This window comes from Panthera onca, chromosome A3 (assembly GCF_046562875.1).
Source record: "Panthera onca isolate mPanOnc1 chromosome A3, mPanOnc1 haplotype 2, whole genome shotgun sequence".
Classification (NCBI taxonomy): domain Eukaryota; kingdom Metazoa; phylum Chordata; class Mammalia; order Carnivora; family Felidae; genus Panthera; species Panthera onca.
In genome coordinates, this window is record NC_138341.1 from 21,278,134 (window position 1) to 21,298,291 (window position 20,158).

At 52.9% G+C, this 20,158-nt stretch overlaps 2 protein-coding genes across 2 annotated transcripts in view; one reads left to right on the plus strand and one right to left on the minus strand.

Annotated features, from left to right (window-relative positions):
* CIB4 (calcium and integrin binding family member 4) overlaps positions 1-20,158 on the minus strand; it is a 143,088-nt gene that overhangs the window by 80,536 nt on the left and 42,394 nt on the right. The window lies entirely within an intron of this gene.
* The window catches only part of KCNK3 (potassium two pore domain channel subfamily K member 3), a 35,486-nt gene continuing 34,517 nt past the window's right edge, over positions 19,190-20,158 (plus strand). Inside the window, exon 1 of the mRNA XM_060650554.3 lies at positions 19,190-19,684. Within this exon, the coding sequence (XP_060506537.2) occupies positions 19,402-19,684 (283 nt within the window). The 5' untranslated portion in view covers positions 19,190-19,401. The remainder of the gene's footprint in view (positions 19,685-20,158) is intronic.

The following is a 20,158-nucleotide window of genomic DNA, read 5'->3' on the forward strand; positions in this document are numbered from 1 at the left end:
TGAGGGCGGCTTCTGAGAGTTGCCCCAGGTCCTGCCCACGAAAGGGGCCTTGGGCTCTCCCAAGGCAGATGTGGAATCCCTGAGAAAATGTAGGCCTCCGCCCACAGAATGCCAGGGCTGGCCAAGAAGGCTTGATAGACCTCCCTGTCCGTACCACACACGACGCAGACAAGGACCCTGAGACCCAGAGCAGGGACACGGCTACTCCCCGGTCACAGAAATGGGTTCCGGGCAGCCCTGGGCTGAACCTTGGGCTCCTCTTTCTCGTGCAGTTCACCCTACCGCTCCTGAGCCCCTGCTCAGACATGGAGGCACAGCTTTCCTGAGCCTAGGTGCGTACCCACACCTCTACTCACTCTCCGGGGATGAGTGTTGGTAAAGGCCAGGGCGAACTCTGGCCAGGGCAGGAAAGTGCTGTCTAAACACACGGTGGGGCCTGCGCGTCTGGCTCGGCTGGCTGTCACCCGGGCCAGGTGGGCCTCTGACACACAGCAGGAATTTTCCATTCGCGCATCCTTTGGCTGGTTGGGATCCAAGGCATTCTTTAGCCTTTTTTCTCCACCCCCCAGGTGTCTCCCCTGCCCTGTGAAGTTGCACTCTGCGGTCCAGAGCATGGGTTCCTAAATTCACAGGGAGGCTTCAGGGACCCCCACCTTCCACCACCCCGGAGCCACCGGTTAGTACTAAAATATAGGATTCTAGAATGTAGGAGCCAGAAAAGAGCTTTTAAAAATTCTCCACCGTGCACTTGAAGCTCAGAGAGAAAGGTGACATTATGTCCGAATTCACTGCACCAGTGAGTGGTGCCACCACGATCAAACACAGGTTTGTCTAACCCTGACACTACTTTCCAAGGTCACCTAGAGACACCATAAGCCACGGGAGGGAGTCTCAAAGATGAAGCTGTAAGCAGGAGCTGAGCCACCCATGTGGGGAAACTGCCAGATCTCAGGAGAAGACCCCAGAAAGGACAACTGAGTCGCCAAGGACACGCGCCTTCCGTCACCCCTTCTCTTGGCCTAGCGACAGCTTCAGTAGCTCCTTCTCAAAGGCAAGGCCAGGGAGGGGTTGCTGTCCCCCCTCGTGGGCCCGTGACCCTCTCATCCTGCATCACAGCGGTGGGGAGGTTTCCCGGGTTGGAGTGAACTTGACCCTGTTTCCAGGGCATTCCTTGGGCAGTAATAAGGGCCTTGAGCTGGTGGACATGCGCGAAATGCAGATAGAGAGGCCGGGCCCACATGTTGGAGCTTGATTCTTGTGGGATCTTTGACAAACTGTGCAGGGGGCTGCAGAAGGCTGCCACAGGCAGGAGGTTTGTCCCCAAGGCACGGTCCCTGGTGGTTAGAGCAATACCTATGCCTGCAGACCAGGTTCACAGCCAAGGGGAAAAAACTGACTTACAAGTTGGATGGCCTTCTGCGGGCTCCTCCCTTGGACCCTGGGAATGTTCCCCAGAGTCATAACGAACACCCCAGAGTGGGGGTCTTCACAAAGCTGGAACTCTGGAACTCTGTTCAGGGAGGTAAATGTGGGGGAGGCCATGGCAGGGAGACCTTTTTGCACCTAGGGCCATTTGGCTCATGCAACTTTCAAGCCCCATGAAATTCCTAGAATGACGTCCCCAGTTTCCAGCCCAGCATTTCTCCAAAATAAGTTCTGTGAGATAAAATCAAAGGGTGCTACAGGAAAAAATTTTCCGTGGTCAGTAAGGTTAAACCAATCCTGGTTCCTCAAACATATTACAGATTTCCCACAGATCTCCTGAAGCAGCGGTTCTCAGCCAGGGGCAAATCCATCCCTGGGGAACATTCGGCAATATATTTAGACATTTTGCGTTGTCACGACTGGAGGAGTGCTGGTGGCATCCAGTGAGTAGGGAGCCGGATGCTGCTGGACATCCTGCAGTGCACAGGACGGCCCCACCGCACGGAACCATCTAGTCCAAAACGTCGACAGGGCTGAGATCCAGAAACCCTGGCCTGGAGCTTTGCAAACTCCCAAGGGAAGTGTCCAGGGTCCACAGTGAAGAGAACGGTTGTGATTCTTAGGGGACACTCAGGGTCTGCTCTCCCCTGCCGTATGTGAGGCTCTCCTCTCTGCTGTGAAGCGGCGGCTGCCGCCCACTACAGAAGCTGAAAGGGGCCAATTCACACTGTTCCAGCCTCTCTTGAGGTAGGGTGCAGGCACATGACCTCACCCAACCGACAGGATGCATCTCCCCAGGCTTTGAACCCCAAACTCGTGATGCAAAGTGGCGGGAACTATGCAGAAGCCACTCTGGAGAGGACGGCGGCTACCTTCTACCTCCAGAGCCCACACTGGTGACAGTTCTAGAGGCGGCACTCAGTGTTGGTAGAGCTGGTGGCACAAGCTAATGTATCTGTGCCCAGTGGTGGCAGCGTGGGGCCAGTCCTTTGGGCCTTGTTCCTGGCTGCTTTGCCTCTGACCTTGGTTTTCTGGCTCTACAGGAGATTCTGTGAGCTACCCAAGATCCTTAGAATAAACCCCTTTTAAACTTAAGTTAGCAGAATTGGCTTCTGATGCTTGCAAACAAGAACGAACTCTGAGTGATGCTCAGTTCCCCTAAATACATTTGGACACAGGATCCTTTCTTCTGGAGAACATCTCAAGGAGCCTTTGTTCCATGAGCCTACCTTGAGGGATACTGACCAGAATGACAAAGGGGGTTCCTATAACCTCTGCTCCAGCCAGAACCAGACCACCGTCATGATCTACCTCTCCCCAAGGCCACTGAGGATACCCCGCACCTCTCTCCTGGTCCTTGCGGAGTCAGGGCTAGCCCACAGCTGCCCTCCACCCCAGGGCCCAGAATAACCACTGTTGGCTCCAGCCCTAAGAGCAGAACAAAATCAAAGGGTGAAAACGATCGGGCTTGTTGGAAGATGGAAGGAACCGAAACGTGGATGTGAACTCTGTTGCTTGCGCAGGCCGATAATGTTGGCAGGTCAGAGAAACGTTTAGAAAGAAACTTGAGGGAAAAGGAGGAAGCTTTAGGAAAGGCCAGCTCTCTACCCAGAGAAGAGTAAAGCTATTTCAGGGAACTCTGTGCCCCGATTTCAGGGAAGGTGTGGAGCCGTGTTTCAGGTGTGTTTAAAGAGAGCAATTTTGGACGCCAGTCATTCGTGTACTCAAAAGTACATGTTGAGCATCAGACGTGCAGGTGCTGGGGAGACAGTGTTGAACCAAACAGACGCACCGACCTGTCTCTGCCTTCCTGGAACTTACGGTGCAGTGGGAGAGACAGACATCCAGTGTTTGAGGTGCAACTGGTCTTTTCGTTGGGATGGTGGTTCATCGACAGGGAGGAGAGGGGAGCCAGAGGACCACAGCATGAGGGACCTGACCTCTCTGGGGCCAAGGAGGATTTCCCTGGTGAAGGGACCATCAGAAGAGCAGGTGTGTGCCGGGTGGAGACAGGGTGAGCCCCGGTAGAGGTAGGGTTCACGCTGAGATGGAAGGAACATGGTGAGTTTGGGGGCCTGACAGAAGCCTCGCAAAGCCCAGAGGGCCAGGGCAAGTGGACCTCAAAGCCAGGCTGGGGAGGTCGGGGGAGAGGATCCCTAAGAGCCCACAGGCCACAGTGAGGTCCAGGTCTTCAACCTGAACGCACAGAGAACCACCGGTGGGTTCAGACTGGACCCACACGACACAGGCTGAGGAGAACTTAAACTAGAAAAAACGATGTGGCTTCTTCGTGGGTGAGGCAGATGAAAGGGAACATGGCCCCAGATGTGGATAGGCATCCAGGTGAACTAAAAAGAGGGAGCAGGAGGGGGAAAGTGGGCTTTGGGAAGCACCTACCTCATGCTGAGTGCCTTCCATGTGACTTTGCACCTTACAGCAGAGCTGAAAGAACCATAAAAGTCATCCTGGCCCAGCACAGATCCAGAAGGCATGCCTCTCCGTCCCCTCCCTCCCAGGGTTTGCCTGACCAGGCCTGAAGGCTGTCCGAGAAGTTCTGGAAGTCACAGGCAGGGCCCCTGAGAAGTTGGGGGGAGGAGAAAGAGTGGGAAATAAGGGAGCGGGCAACCCACAGTGCTCAAGCAAGCAGCTTCCAGAGGGCAGGCTGGGAAGGAATCTTAGAGAACTGGTTGGTCCAACCACCCCCTTTACAGACGAGGAAACTGAGGTTCAAGGTTCAGTGACAGAGCTGGAAATAAAGCTCAGGTTTTTGGCTCTTTTTCCAATGTTCTTTTTACTGCCCCAGGTGTGTGTGTGTGTGTGTGTGTGTGTGTGTGTGTGTGTGAGAGAGAGAGAGAGAGAGAGAGAGAGAGACAGAGACAGAGACAGAGAGAGAGAGAACATATGTAAATATGTGGCTAAGACAAGGCCATCCTTCTCTCCAACCATCCACAATCCAGGCTGGCCATGATGTTGGCATGAATTAAGATGCTTATGGAAATGAAAAAAAAATGCTTAAGAAAGAAGTTAATCTCTATATGGGGGTGTCCAGTTTCATAAGGTCAATATCTTGCTTTTTTATAAGTCCTCTTCCTGTTTTTTTCAAAGAGGATTTGGTGTTCTGAGTCCCAGCTGGGAGCTTAAGAAAACAGAAGAGTGTTTCTCTGTCTGCTATATTTCTTGCAGCTCTAGGCCTCTCTTGCTGGACCTGGGGACAGGGACGTTGGCTCCTGGCCTTGGTGCAGGCCAGTTCTGTGCCTCAGTTTCCCTCTGTGTACAGAGGCATGGAGCTTTCCCTTCCTGAGTCCCTCTCTCCATTCTTGGGGAGAAAGTTGGTCCAGCCAGAAAGCAAAAAGGCTCAGACACAGGAGCTAAGAAGTGGGACTCAGTTAAAGGAGTTCAGGGGACCTGGTCCACCAGCTGAAGGGAACCACAGGCCACAAGGAAGACTCTAGAGGCGTATGCAGAGGGAGGAGGAAGATGCAAAGACCACAGGGTGCTGTGGGGAACAACCCAGGAGTCCTACATCCACCATTTACTGTCCTGGTGGACTGTGGAGACTTCCTCCCTCCTTGGGAAAATGGATGTGACAGTGCGACCATACGTGCACAGGATATGTGCTCTTACAACTGAGTTTGGGGGAAAATAGGAGAATTATTTCTGGGGTCATCACTGGCGGGTGGACAGAGGCCTTAGTGTGGCCATTTGTTTTTCCCTAATTTTCAAAAATTTTTAAAATGTTTATTTTTGAGAGAGAGAGATCATGAGCAAGGCAGGGGCAGAGAGAGAGGGAGACACAGAATCTGAAGCAGGTGCCAGGCTCTGAGCTGTCAGCACCGAGCCCGACACGGGGCTCAAACTCACAGACCGCAAGCTCATGACCTGAGCTGAAGTCAGACGCTTAACCAACTAAGCCACCCAGGCGCCCCTTAGTGTGGCCATTTGTATCCCCCAGCCAAGCCCCTGGAGGTCAGCCACCTTTTGGAGTCCCTGCCTACCAGACCCCAAAGCTTCCTAGCCCAAAATTCCCAGAAGAAGACCCCCCTCTGAAGAAGGCTGGGCCCCCCCGCCCCGCCCCACCAGGGCAGTGGGAGGTGAGCTGGAGCCCCACACAGGGCTAACTGGATTCTCAACAATTTGACTACAGTAAAAAAGTAGGTTCCAGTTTCTCCAGATTCCGAAGGTCAACACAACTACCTCCTCTCAAGTCTGGTGCCCTGGCCATTGCCTGGAGGCCCATCACCTTCTGCGCTAGGCAGAAACTCAGCAATGGGGTTCCAACTCAATCAAGATCCAGGCGCTGTCATCATGTTGCATTCCCTTGACCCTTCCCCTCTCTGGGCCTGTTTCCTCACCTAAGTGGCAACTTAGGCCAGTTGAACCCCCCACACCCACCAACCCACTTACACACGCATGTAAGTTCCCTTTGGCGCTTATCTCGAGATTCTAAATCTCCACTGGGTCTCTGCTGAGTGTCTCGCCTGCCTCTAACCAGCTCAGTCTTTCCACGGCCCACCCACCCCAGTCAGACCCAGCAAGCCCCTTCCCTAGGCCAGATCGCCTCAGCCCACTGGGGATTCCTCCCTGGGCTGTGCCTCGGGGTTGGTTTTCCCCAGCCCTTATCCAGGAAAGAGGGAACAGAAGGAAGGGAAGGAAGTCCTCTCGGCATGCCAGTCCTGATTTAAGGACCAGTGGTCCAGTATCTCACCCAATCCTTCCAACCCATCTTAAGAAGGTAGGCAGGTTCAGAGTCACCTGAGTGGTTCAGTCTGTTGAGCATCCGACTTCGGCTCAGGTCATGATCTCGCAGTTCGTGAGTTCGAGCCCCACATCGGGCTCACGGCTGTCAGCCTGTCAGTGCAGATCCCACGTCGATCCTCTGTCCCCTTCTCTCTGCCCCTCCCTGGCTTGCGCTCTTCCAAAAATAAATAAATATTTTTAAAAAAGAAGGAAGGCTCACAGCCGGGCAGGAGTAAGACCCACCCAGGGATGCCAAGCCCAGAACCTGGCCTTTTTCCTCTGCCTCACAGCAGCCTCCCTAGATCTACTCCGTTGAAACAGGGCAGAGTTCTCTGACCAGCAGGTCTATCCTGACTCAATTCATCAAGCCTTTATTAATAGACCAGAAGGTTTGTTTGCCAAGGTATTAAGGGACAGAAAGGGTCCGCGAAGCCTATAGGGTAATTCTATTCTGGCCTCTGGGCTGGGGCTCAGTCCCTCCCCCAGGGCAGTGTCAGGCCATCATCAGACACCCCTGTGCCTCTGGCAGCCGTTTTCCCATTTGTCCTTTTGGATCCAACAAGTTACAGCTCATTCCTTTGGCCACATTGTTCCTTAACGACATCATTTTTTCCATCTCCCTGACAGCGTGGTGCCCTTCCGCCTGAGTGCCGCCTCCCAGCTGATCTCCATCTCCCCGTCGTGCTATGGATTCCACGCACCGTTTCTGGACCATCTGAGATCTGCACAGTGCAAAGATCAGGTACCCCACCTGTGCCTCCCCGGGATGACCCCAACACCAAGACCCGCCCTCAACCAGGTGGTTGAATGGTTCTTCCCTGTCATACCCCTTGGTGCACTGAAAACACTGCCCTTCTCCCAGGCACCCAACTCAAAGCCTCAAAGCCATCCTCCAATTTGTGCACAGTCTAGAGACCCTTCAGAGTTCCTGTCTGGGCCAGGTGCTGAGCACTGTGCTAGGGCTGGGCCATGGGCAGCTTGGCCTCCTCCGTCACCTCGGATTGGTCACTGAGTCCCGATTGTTCACAACAGTCCTATCTCCCAGCCCCTTGGCAAGCTGGCCTCCCCCTCAGTTCTGCCTTGTTTCCTACTCAGAGTCAAGCGTCTGTCCCTCTTGGAGCAAACCCGGGTGCTGGGTCCTGGACCTTTCTATGGCCATCCTCTCTGAGCTGCCTATTCATTCACACAGCTAGTATTTTTTTTTAATGTTTATTTAGTTTTGAGAGAAAGAGAGAGACATAGCGTGAGCAGGGGAGGGGCAGAGAGAGAGGGAGACACAGAATCCAAGCAGGCTCCAGGCTCTGAGCTATCATCACAGAGCCTGACACAGGGCTCGGACCCAGAACTGTGAGAACATGACCTGAGCCAAAGTCAGACACTTAACCAACTGAGCCACCCAGACGCCCCACAGCTAGTACTTTTTTTTAAATGTGTGTTTATTTACTTTTGAGAGAGAGCCAGAGAGGGGCAGAGAGAGAGGGAGAGCAAGAATCTGAAGCAGGCTAGACACTACCAGTGTAGAGCCTGATGCGGGGCTCGAACTCACGAACCATGAGATCATGGCCTGGGCCGAAATCAAGAGTCAGACACTTAACCAACTGAGCTACCCAGGCACCCCAACACAGCCGGTATTTTTTAAGCTCTATGTGCCAGGTCCTGTATTGATAGCACCTTCTGTTCTTCCCCCCTATTGCTACCTTGTTCTGCCCTCAATCATTTTCTAGAGAGGCAATGTGGCAGAAAAGTCAAAGCATAGACTTTGGAGTCAAACTGATCTAGGCTTGAATGCTGTATCTGTCGTGCATTTACCTATAAGCACTTAGACAAATTGCTTCACGATGAGCCTCAGTTTCATCATCTGCAAAATGGGAATGCTGCCATTCCAAGGGCTTCGGGGAGCACTAAGTGCAGTTACATATGTACCTGGGAAGATGTGCATTTCTGGCAGAAAGGCAAGAAAGAGCCTGGAGCATTTGGAAGGATCGTGAAGGATACAGGATGGCTGGTGACAAGAGCCCTAAGTGGACCAGAGGGGATGAGGCCAGAGAGGTCGGAAGGGCAGATTGTGGAGGCCACACCGAGGAATGCAGGCTTGGCTCGGAGGGCCACGACCTCGTGTTGGAATAGCTCTGCCCACACACCTTTCAGGCCCCTCCACTGCCTCCAAGCAGCACTGCAGATTCTCAGGCTGGTGCTCCAGGCTTTCCAACAAGCTCTGGGTCCAGGCTTCCCTCCCACCACTCCTGGAATAACATGGGGGAGAAAGTGGCTTCTTCCTTTTGGCCTCTCTCCTGGAAAATGATTCGTGTGGGGTGCTAAGGAGCAGGGCAATCCAAGCTTTCTTGGTGCCTCCACCTCCCTGCATATCCTACCCCCGTCCTCCTCCCTGCCAGCCTAATCCAGGAGACTCAGCTCTCCTCAACCCCAGCGTCTCAATCAAGGTTGCTTCTTCTCCCCGCAACAAATGCCCAAAGGCTGTGCATGGCCAAGCAAGGCCACTGGATGCCAGTCAGCACGAGGGCTCCTCTTTGAGGACAGACCAAAGCTTTGGTCTAATTACACCAGCTCTCTGAGATCACCAAGGCCAGGGAAAGCTGGAAGTCAGGTGGCCCTCACGGTCTGCTCCCCCAAGGCCATCCTGCTCTCAAAGCTACAATCATGAAAACTGAAACAGAGAGAAGGGCCGGAGAGGGAGAGCTGGGTCCCGGCTGTTAACAAGAACATTCTCATCTTTTTTTTCTTTTTTTTAATTGAGATATAACTGACATACGCCATTGTATTAGTTTAGTGTACAACAATAATGACTTAACATCTGGGTACGCTATGAAACGATGACCACAATAAATTTAGTTGGCACCCATCTCCACACATAGTTACAAGTTTTGTTCCTATTATGAGAATTTTGAAGGTCTACTCTCTTAACAACTTTCAAATACACCATACGGCATTGTTAATTGCAGCCACCGTGTTGTATGTTACATCCCAGGAGGCTTTCTTTATCTTATAACTGGAAGTCGGTACCTTTCGACCACATTCACCCATTTTGTCTACACCTCACCCTCTGGCAACCATCACTCTGCTTTCCGAATCTGTGAGTTCAGTTTGTTGTTTTTTTGGGTTTTTTTTTTTTTTTTTTCAGATTTCACATATAAATGAGATCACGGGTGTTTGTCTTTCTCTGACTCACTTAGCTCAGTGCAATGCCCTCAAGTTCCATCCATGCTGTCGCCAATGGCAGGATTTCTTTCTTTTTTATGCCTGAATAATATGCCATTGTGTATATATTTTCTTTATCCACTCATCATCAATGGACACTTAGGTTGTTTCCATGTCTTGGTTTTGTAAACAATACTGCAATGAACATGGGGGTGCAGGTATCTTCTCAAGGTAGTGACTTTATTTCCTTCACATACCCAGAAATGGAATTGCTGGATCATACAGTCGTTCTATTTTTAACGTTTTTGGAGAACCTCCATACAGTCTCCCTAATGGCTGCCTCAACTTACGTTCCCACCAACAGCGCGTGAGCGTTCCTTTTTCTCCTCACCAACACTTGTTATTTCGTGTCTTTTTGGTAATAACCATTCTAACAGGGGTGGGGCACAATAATCTCATTGTGGTTTTGATTTGCCTTTCCCAGGTGATTAGTGATGTTGAGCACTTTTTCATGTACCCATTGGCCATTTATGTCTTCTTTGGGAAAATGTCTATTCAGATACCCGTCCATTTTTAAAATTTTTTAATGTTTATTTTTGAGGCAGACAGACAGACAGAGCATGAACAAGGGAGGGGCAGAGAGAGAGGGAGACACAGAATCCGAAGCTGGCTCCAAGCTCCGAGCTGTCAGCACAGAGCCCCATGCGGGGCTCGAACTCATGAACTGCGAGACCATGACCTGAGCCAAAGTCGGACGCTTAAATGGACTGAGTCACTCAGGTGCCCCTGTCCATTTTTTAACTGGATCGTTTGGGGGTTTTTTCCACTAAGTTGTATGAGTTCTTTATATATCTTGGATCTGAACCCTTATCAGATAAATGATTTGCAAATATTTTCTCCCATTCCATAGGCTGCCCTTTCATTTATGGATGATTTCCTTCACTGTGCAGGAGCTTTTTAGTGCATAGTCTCACCTCATAATCAAAATAATTAGTCTTAGTTTTACATTCATCATCTTGGAGTCCCCCAACCACCATGTGAGGGAGGCAATATGGAGACTGCTCCACCGTTTAAGGAGGAAACCAAGGCTCACAGAGGGGCCATGACTGGCCCAGGTCCCACAGCTGGTCACTGCCTTCTGTTTCCTCCATGAGCCTACTCCTCGGATGAGTTGGGGTCACACACCAGTTGCTTGGTCCCGACCCAGAATTTCAGGGCTGGAAGGGGCTGATGTTTAAAATCTCTCCTCCACATTCTACCAGTATCCGGAGATCTTTCACAGAGTTCTTCCTCTGGGAAGGGAGCAAGCACAGATAGATGGGGCCCTGCCATGGCCCAGATGTCACCTGTCTCCGTCTTGCTCATCTCATCTCCAGGGACCTCCTCTCTCATTTTCTCCATCTCTAGCATCACCTAACTTCCTTCAAGAATCTGGGACTCAGAAGCCACTGCATTGTGGTTTAAAAAAAAAAATCATGGCTAGTTTTTCAGAAACACACATTTCATTAAATTTCTAGAGGAGGGCATCCATCACTTTAAAAAATATATCATTTCAGGGGCACCTGAGTGGATCGGTCGGTTGGGCGTCCGACTTCAGCTCAGGTCATGATCTCACAGTTCATGGGTTCGAGCCCCACATCAGGCTCTGTGCTGACGGCTCAGAGCCTGGAGCTTGCTTCGGATTCTGTGTCTCCCTCTCTCTCTGCTCCTCCCCTGCTCACATTCTGTCTCTCTCTCTCTCTCTCTCTCTCTCTCTCTTAAAAATAAATAAACATTAAAAAAATTTTTTTTAAATATATCTTTTCAGTTATTTTTAAAAACATAGTCTGAGTAATTAGACCCTGCAGCATATATTTCCATCCTGGACTAGAATCCAAATACGGACTAGATGGACCACGTTTCTGTTTTGTTTTGTTTTGTTTTGTTTTGTTTTGTTTTGTTTTGATTAAGCCACTTTGTTGAGATTTGATTGACATACAAAAAGCTATATATATTTAACGTATACAACTTGCTGAGTTCAGAGATAAGTATACATCTGTGAAGCTATCACCGCAATCTATGCCATAAACATAACCATCACCTCGAAAAATTTCCTTCTGCTCTCCTCACTTACTATGATTGTTATTTGTCACAAGAACACTTAACAAAAGATCTTCCCTCCTGGGAAATTTTTAAGTATACAGTACAATATTGAGATGGACTACAGTTTCAAACTTAGAATGACTCCTTTTCAGGTTATCTTATTCGCTTGACAGACCGGGAAACTGAGGCTCAGGTCAGAGAAGTGCTCTCCCCAGTGAAATTTGGCTCTTTAGTGGAAGTGCCAGATCTCGACCTAGATCTTTGAGTCCTCATTCAAGGCCACCTCCATATGCTGCAGCCCCACTGTGGCCTGAGATCTGGCAACCTAGGGAAGGGACCAGGGGACCACTTCCTGAGCAGCCCCTAGCCCCAAACCAGCCCGCCTAGACCTGAGCCTCACGCTGCTTTGATGTTCCTACTCACACACATGTCTGGCTCAAATGGCTGTCCCTTTGGACTGCTGCAAGGGGCTGATTAGATGTAATTGCTTTGCCTAGAGCGAGCTATCTGCTTAATAGAATCAGCTCCCAGTAATTAGCCTGCCAAAGGCCCATTTCCCTTGCTGGAGTCCTAGGGCTTCCAGGCCCTTACTGCAACCTGTGAGCATCGGGCCTCTGCAGGCACACTTGGGATATAAGTCGGCGGGGCTTTGGTCGGGCTGGGGTGGCTGGGAGAAAGCAGAGCTGTGGAGGCTTAGCAAGGACTCTGGGTGCAGCCTTCCCTGGGGCTAGGGAGTTGCAGCCTTTCAAGGTCGGAGGGGCAAAGTGCCTGGCACAGAGGGACCGCTCCTTACATGTTGACCAGAGTCCGACTGAACCTCAAGGGGCAAGTCGTCCAGCCCCAAACCCAGTACATTCAGCAACCAAGTCGAAAGGCATTTCTTGCAGACCTACTATGTGGCAGGCACTGTACTAGCTCCTTGGATCCTTCTAAAACAACCTCAACCCAAAGGACAAATCCGGCTATGCTTGCATACCTCCACTGCCCAGGAGCTCATTACCTCACGGGCAGCCCATTCCTTCTTCAGAGCTGTAGAGAAAGTTTGACCAGTTTTGAGCTGAAAGGTCTTCCACTGTGGCATCTCCCACCACTCACTGGTCCCTCCTAGGCTACCCAGAGCAAGGCTAATCCCTCCTCCACAGGACGGCTCACATGTCCCCTGCATCTTTGCCCCAAGCTGAACATCCCAAGTGCTTCTGGTTGTGCCAGGTACATCATGCTGGTGAGGCCCCTCGTTAATCTCAGTAATCATTGATGGGTCTGAACCCTGCTTCTGTGGGTCGATTCCTGTCTCCCAGCATGGCCAGGAGCCCAGCAACAGGCACCACAGGGGGCCTCTCCCAACAGAAAGAACTACAGCCCCAGCCAGAACAGGACACTACCCAAGGAGTGCTGCGGTGGTGACCCAGCCCCTCCACTGAGGGAAAGATACCCAAAGCCTGCTCACTGGAAGTAAAGTCACCTCTCTTGCTCTCCCCCTTCCCCCACCCCGACCTGGACACACACATGCGCACACACACTGCTGTGCACGCTCACGGGCGCCACTCAATACTCACTGGCTGATTAATCATTGCAAGTGCTATTATAATTATTGCGTTTGGTCCTGAGACAAGGCTGCTTCCGCTTGTTTCTCAGAAGCTATAAACCTGCAAAGAAGGATTTCAAGATTTGTGAGGATGTTGACTAGATCTTCAGACTCTCTTTTTTCCTTAGCAGCAACATGTTTGTCGGGAAATACAGGCCATGGCCAGTCCAGAATCTCTGTAGAGGACAGGCTCTCAGGGACTTAATTCTTGCTATGGGAAGGAAGCAAGTCTAGGGACTTACCCTGCAGCCAAAGGCTCGGAGGTCAGGAGAGCAGGGCTTGAGTCCCAGCTCTGGCCCACAGTCTGTGAGGCTTGGAGGTGCTCTCTCCCCGCGCTGGGCCTGTTTCCTTATCGGACTGCATGGTCTAAGGTTTCCTCTAGCTTGAACTATTCTGGAGCCATGGCCAAACACAGAGAGGATGTGAGTGGAGGGGAAAAGAAGGACCGGAAGATGGAAGAAGGGAAGACTAGGACCAAAGCCAAAAGTCTAATACTCACAGCCTCCTCTCACCACACACACACACACACACACACACACACACACACACACTCCCCAGGCTGGAGAACAGTGGCTGGTTTTCTCCCATACCTCTCTCATCACCTGCTGGCCTGCCCAAGACCCCCAGTATTGGGGGCTTTGCTCACTGCCCCTGACCCAAGTGTGGAAGAGAGGAAGGTGTTAAAGGGAGAAGGGAAAGGAGAGAAGTGGGAAATTAGTAGAAAATAGGGAGGCATACAAATGGCAAAAACAAAAGTGAATCAGGAGCGCACCGGGTGGTTCAGTTGGTTATGTGTCCAACTCTTGATTTCGGCTCAGGTCATGATCTCACGGTCCAGGAGTTCAAGCCCCACATAGGGCTCCAAGCTGACAACACAGAGCCTGCTCGGGATTCTTTCTCTCCCCTCCCCAACCCCCACTAAAGCTCATGCTCGCTCTCTCTCTCTCTCTCTCTCTCAAAATGAATAAATAAACTTTAAATTTTTTTTTTAAAAAGGGAAGTGAGGGCCAAGTAGGCAAACCTGTGCATTGCTGGGGAGAGTAAACACCAAGACAGATGCACTGAGGACAGCCTGGCCGTGTTTAGGGACACTTGTGGGTATGCGTCCCAATGCAATTTCTCCACAGGTCTCCAAGGACACACATGCCAGGAGGCTCATCTCAGTGTGGTATCCAGGACCAGAGATGGAGACCAACAAGGAAGCCCTCCCTAGAGGGAAGGGATTCGCCAAACGTGGAGACTGTAGACTTTGGAGCAGGTTTTCTGTGAATGAACAACGAAGCAAGCCTGACTCCCCACAGCCACTCCGGGAAGACCGGTTGGTTCCCACTCTCACTAATAGGACAGGCAAGTCTGTACACAGAGCTGCTCACCCAGCTCATCTGGGGCAGGACTAAGACAGAGCCAGGTGTCCACCCCCTAGCACAGCGCTCTCTCCCCAACGGCTCCCACAGCCTCTCCTTTGTGAACAGCTGCCTTTTGTGTTTGGTTTGGGCTTGAGATGTTAAATAAATAGTGTCTCTTGACAAATGCAAGCCGGCTGCACTGGGACTGGTTACGCTCTGTAAATCCAGACTAATCCTCTGTGTCTCTCCCTCAGGGATACACCAAGAAACACCTCAGTCGTACCCGAAGCGCCCTGAATCCGATCAACCGGCCGCCGGCCATCAGAGTCCACGATTTCTGGTGCCGCCCTCCACCAACCGTGTCCCTGTCTGTGCTGCAGCTCCTGGGCCCACCAGGCCCCTCCCCGTTCTCAGGCCTCCATCTAGCTGGATCTCGAGATGGTTCTGGATACTCCTTCCTACAGCAAACCAGGGACCCTATCCCAAGGCCTTATCCCTGCTCTGCAGGAGCCTATGGTCTGGTCTAGACAAGACAGACCAGAATATCATGGGAGGCTCTGTTCCAGCTAGTAATGAATAGGGTCAGGATTTGAACCTGAGCTTGTCTGAGTCAGGGTCGGCTTTTTTACTCCCTACCTCACCCTTTCCCCCATCCTCCAGCCAAACTGGCCAAGGATGGGGGCCTGGTTCTGGAAAACAATGGACAGAGAGGGCCCTGGGCCCCTCATCCCTCACACCACATTCTTGGCCATTGTGGGATGAGCAGTTGTTAATCATAGGGCCAAGTTTGTCATTAACATCACAAAATGTCAGAGGGAGGGGACTCTTTGAGATAAGCAACTCTTTCATTCTACAGAAAAGGAAACTGGGGCACAGAGAGGCGATGTGAGTCTCTCAAGTCCACCAGCTAGTTGGTAGTTGGTTGTAGCTGGGACCAAACTCCAGATGTCTGGACTCCACTTCAGTGCCCTCTCCACATGCTTCCTTGGGCCTTAGGACACTCACATGGGTCTTGCCTTCTCTCCTTAAGCCAGGTAGGGCTTGCTCCAACTTTAGAGGTGTCTGTTGGCAAAGAGTCACAGAAGCAAATTACGTGGATTTTTCTCCCTCCAGACTCTGCTGTCCGTGCTCCTGTCCCCGCTGACACCGATCTCTAACTCCGCAGGTGTAGGAGGCTTTAAGGACTTCACCGTGTACTGAATACACGACAAACATAAGAGCAACTCTGATGTGCAAAGCACCAAGCTCCCCACTGCGGCGGGGCGTGGCACAAGAAGGGACTCCACCCTGGAGAAGATAATGAGCCAGTGGGGAAGACAGATATTAAAGAACTGATCGATCTACTAGGTAAGAGGAACGTCTGCTGAATTGCAGCTTCGACAACGTGCTATGGCAGCACAAAGGTGCTGGGGGTTCTGACTGGAGGTAACTGGGGAGTGCTTCACAGAGAGAGTGGCCCTTGAGTTGGGTCTTGAAGCCTGAACAGGAGTTCAATAGATAAAAAATGGAGGAGTCGAGGAAGTACCAACATCCCAGCTTATGGGAGCCACATGAGTCAGAAGTAAAGCATGAAAGTACTTAGATGTGTCTAGAGCTTAGAGAGGAATGGTGTGGAAGATAAAGCTGGAAAATAATATGTGTATAATGTTGAGTGCATAATAATACGCAGCAACGAATGATAGTTAAATTCTGTACCATTTATCCTACCTCTGATTGCGCCCTTTTCCTCACAAACTAAAGTCCTAAAAGCAGTGACTAAATCTTTTCACCTGATTCTTGGAATAACTAGCGAAGCAGAAGCGGGCCAGGAAGGTCATGGGATGTTATAAATGAAGGGAGCAGAGACATGTCCTGGTCCAAACCACTCCATTTATGGACATGCAAACCAAGGCCCAGGGAAAAAGAGTGACTGGCCCTGAGTCCCACGGGAAGCAGGTAGAAGAGACGGGACCCCAGCCCAGGCCCCCCAACTCTCTGCCCCATGTTCTCTACGCTGCAGCAGATTCCAGAAAATAATCACACATGAGGCTGACCAGTATAATGATTGGAGGGATGTAAAATATCTCTTTCTAACCAGCCCAAGGCTTCCTCCACTGGAGTCACCAATGGAGTGGGAAAAAATAGAGCATGGAGAAGCCATCGCTGAGCAGATTTTGCCATTTATAAAAGACAGGATTGATAGAGGTGCTTTCTGACACTTGGCCCTGGGCAGAAGGTGAGGCAGCCCCATCAGGGGTGGGGACGTACAGGCAGGTCACAGGAGTCCTGGACAGAGGGAGAGGTATAGGCTTCTAGATCTTTGGCCCTATCCCACCTAGGTCAAGGGTGAGCTGATGGAACTCCTGTCTGCAGGACCCAGGGCCTTCTCAGAAATCTAGACCGGCACCAGCATCGCTCCCCACCAACCAGTCTCCCCTCCTGAAGAGTAGAAAGGGAAAAGGGGCAGGGGAGTGAGAACCGAGCTTCCCTCCTGGGCTCCAGGCATGCCGTGGATGTGTTGTGTTCCCCTGGCAGCAGGTGTTCTGATCCCATATATATGGGGGCTACAGGAGAGACCCCAGCCACGGGACATAAGTCTTGGCCCCCTTTCACTCCCTGTGTGACCCTGAGCAACCCCCTTCCTATTCTCTGGGCCTCGGTTTCCTCATCTGTAACATGAGAGGATCAGGTTAGCTGATCTTTAAAGGTCCTTCCCATTCTGAAGTGCTATGAGAACAAGCTTCATCATAATTAATAATAAATGCCCTGCCCCTAAAGAGAGCTTTTTCCCTTTTCCAAAGCTCTTTCACTCATAATATCACCGTTCATCTGCCTAGCAGCCTGGCCTGGCAGCCAGAAGCAAGCAGACCCTGGACACACAGTCTTTCACACTGAAAACCGGGCCTCTTGAGCCTTGCTCATCTAGACTGGCTTTGGGGGAGTTGGCTTCTGGGGTAGTGTGGCCAGGAGGATGGAACCTAACTTGCACCCTCACCCCTACGAAGCCAGGAGAAGCAGCTCTTGTCTTCTAGGGAGCCAGAAGATGCCAAGGGGGAAGGCCTGAAAGGGGCTGAGTAAACAACCAAGGGTATGGGCCCAGGAAGTTTGTGTCAGATCAATGACTCTGGTATGATTACCTATCCCATTTACAGGTGAAAAAAACCTGAGGGTCCAGGAGTCATTATGGAGAAGAGAATGGGTTTGGAAGGCAGACTGAAGTCCCTTCCTGCCGAACAACCTCGGACAATTCTCTGCACTGCCTTTTGCCTCAGTTTCTCTATCTATAAAATGGACATAACCATACCCACCTTTCAGGATGGTGGTAAGACTAGAGATAATAAATGTAACGTGCCTAGCCTGACACACAGCAGATGTTTGATGCATACTCTTTGGATGAATGGTTGAAAGAAGCAGTGGGTTGGTGGTCTCCCTCAGAGAAGCATTAAAAGGCTCAACAGTGACAGGTCAGGCCCGGATGTGGGCAGATGGCGCTCCTGCTTCTGGATGGCTGCCTCCTCAACCTACCCCCAGTCAGGGGCCTGGGGCCTCTTCCATCCTGTCTCTCCTCGTGGCCCGTGCCAGGGTCCCGTGAAAGACTCTCTGACCCTCCTTGGCAATGGGATTTGCATTCCGATCATTCTGCTCACTCAGCCCATCCAAGTCTGGAGTTGTTTGAAGCTAAGTAAGGCCTGCGGGATCATCTGCCACGGCACCTCATCGAGGAGATAAGGAAGTGAGACTCTGAGAGGGGCAGTGACGCCTCATCTGAGGTCCCACAGCCTGCGCCTCCTCACCACCACTGCCACCATGTTGACAGAAGAAGAAACTGAGGCATAGGGAGGCCTCCTGGTCTTCAGCAAGCCTGGTCTGGGCTCCGGCTGCCCTATTCTGTTCGGGTGGGATGCCTGATGTTGATGTCCAGTGCTCTCTCTGGCAGCCCATCCCAAGCCCAGGCTGGCCCACTGGTGCAGGACAGGAGCTATGGATGTCTGGACAGCCGGATAACCGCGGGGGGAGCAGAGGAGGAGAGCCTGGGATTGAGTGCTACCGGCCTAGCCTCCCAGCCTGTGCTTTCTCAGCCAGTTCCAGGAGCCATGCTGACCTGGGAAGGGTCACATTTCATGAGAGCAGGGCTTTCCCTTGGGTGTTGGCCCACCGTGCCCAGGTCCACAGCTGCGCCCTGCTGTTTCTAAGACAGCGGTGGCCCGGCGCAGGGTGGGGGTGTGGCCTGGGCGGAGGGAAGCTTGGCTGAGTCCCAGTGCTGGCACTAATTCACGGTGTGCCCTTGCTTGTCACTCGACCTCTCTGCGCCTCAGTTTCCTCACCGACATAATAAAGGGCAGGACAGCGAGGCCCAAGGTCCCTTCCAGTTAAAGCATGCTGGGATTTCGGTGGAGGCTGGGGGTGGGGGTCGCTCTGCCCGTTCCTTTTCCCTTCCTTGCTCTTCTTTTTCCGTCATCAATTTATCTCCAGCTACCCAGGTCTCCCTGTCTCTGTCGCTCTTTCTGTTTCCATCTTTCGCTCTCTGCCTCTCTCGCTCTGTATTTTTCTGCCTACCGCTTCTTTTACTGTGTCTGTGAGTCTACCTCTGGTTTTATCTCCCTGTCACACCCCCCTCTGCCTCTTTTTCCTCTCTTTCTCTGTAGTTAGAGGCGTTTCTCTCTGTGCCTAGTTATCTCTTTCCCTGGGTCTCTCTCCCTCGGTCCTGCCCGGTCTCTCCGCGGCTCTCCCGTTCGCTCCCCCACCCCTCCCCCTCCGCCAGCCCCCCTCCTCCCTCCCTCGGCGCGTCTCCCCAGTCCTTATTTGGCTGGGCGGGAGGGCTGGCGGGAGGAGGCGGCCTGCGGGCGGGGGGCGGGGGGCGGGAGCGGGGCCGGGCGGAGGAGGGCGGTGGGTGGTGCTGAAGGGACAGCTCCGCGGCGGCAGCGGCGGCGGCGTTGGCGGCGGCGGCCCCGGGGCGCGGAGCGGGTGCCCGGCGCGGGGAGAGGCGAGCGCAGCCATGCCCCAGGCCGCCTCCGGGGCAGCAGCAGCGGCGGCCGGGGCCGGGGCGCGGGCCGGGGGCGCCGGGGGGCCGGCGGCGGCTCGGGCGGGACGATGAAGCGGCAGAACGTGCGCACGCTGGCGCTCATCGTGTGCACCTTCACCTACCTGCTGGTGGGCGCCGCGGTCTTCGACGCGCTCGAGTCGGAGCCCGAGATGATCGAGCGGCAGCGGCTGGAGCTGCGGCAGCAGGAGCTGCGGGCGCGCTACAACCTCAGCCAGGGCGGCTACGAGGAGCTCGAGCGCGTCGTGCTGCGCCTCAAGCCGCACAAGGCCGGCGTGCAGTGGCGCTTCGCCGGCTCCTTCTACTTCGCCATCACCGTCATCACCACCATCGGTAACTACTCGCCGACGGGGGGCGGGGACCCGGGGGCTGGGCGCCGTGTCCCGGGGTAGTCCCGAGCCGGCCAGGGCTGGGGGGATCCCCCGGAGAGGGTCTAGGCGCCGAACCCCGCGCTGCCAGAAACCCGAGTTCAGCCTGGCTTGTCTGCTCCGCGGGGACAGGACTCGGGGGAGGCGTCGATTCCTGGCTCCGGACCTGACTCTCTGGCCGGGCCAGCCCTAACTTGTCCCTGCCAGGCTGCGCGAGGGCCTCAAGGGACTCTGAAGTGTGTGAGAGGGGCAGGAACGACCGGCGGAGGCTGGGGAGGAGGGGTGTGGCCGGGCCAGGCCCTGGAGCAGAGAGCTGAGTGTAGAGCGGCGGGGAGCGCGCGACTCCTCTGTGTCCCTGGCAGATGGGCTTCCGCACCTTGGCGTGTCTACACAGGCTAGGGCTCCAGGGAGACGTGTGGATGCAGGTACTCTGGCACTC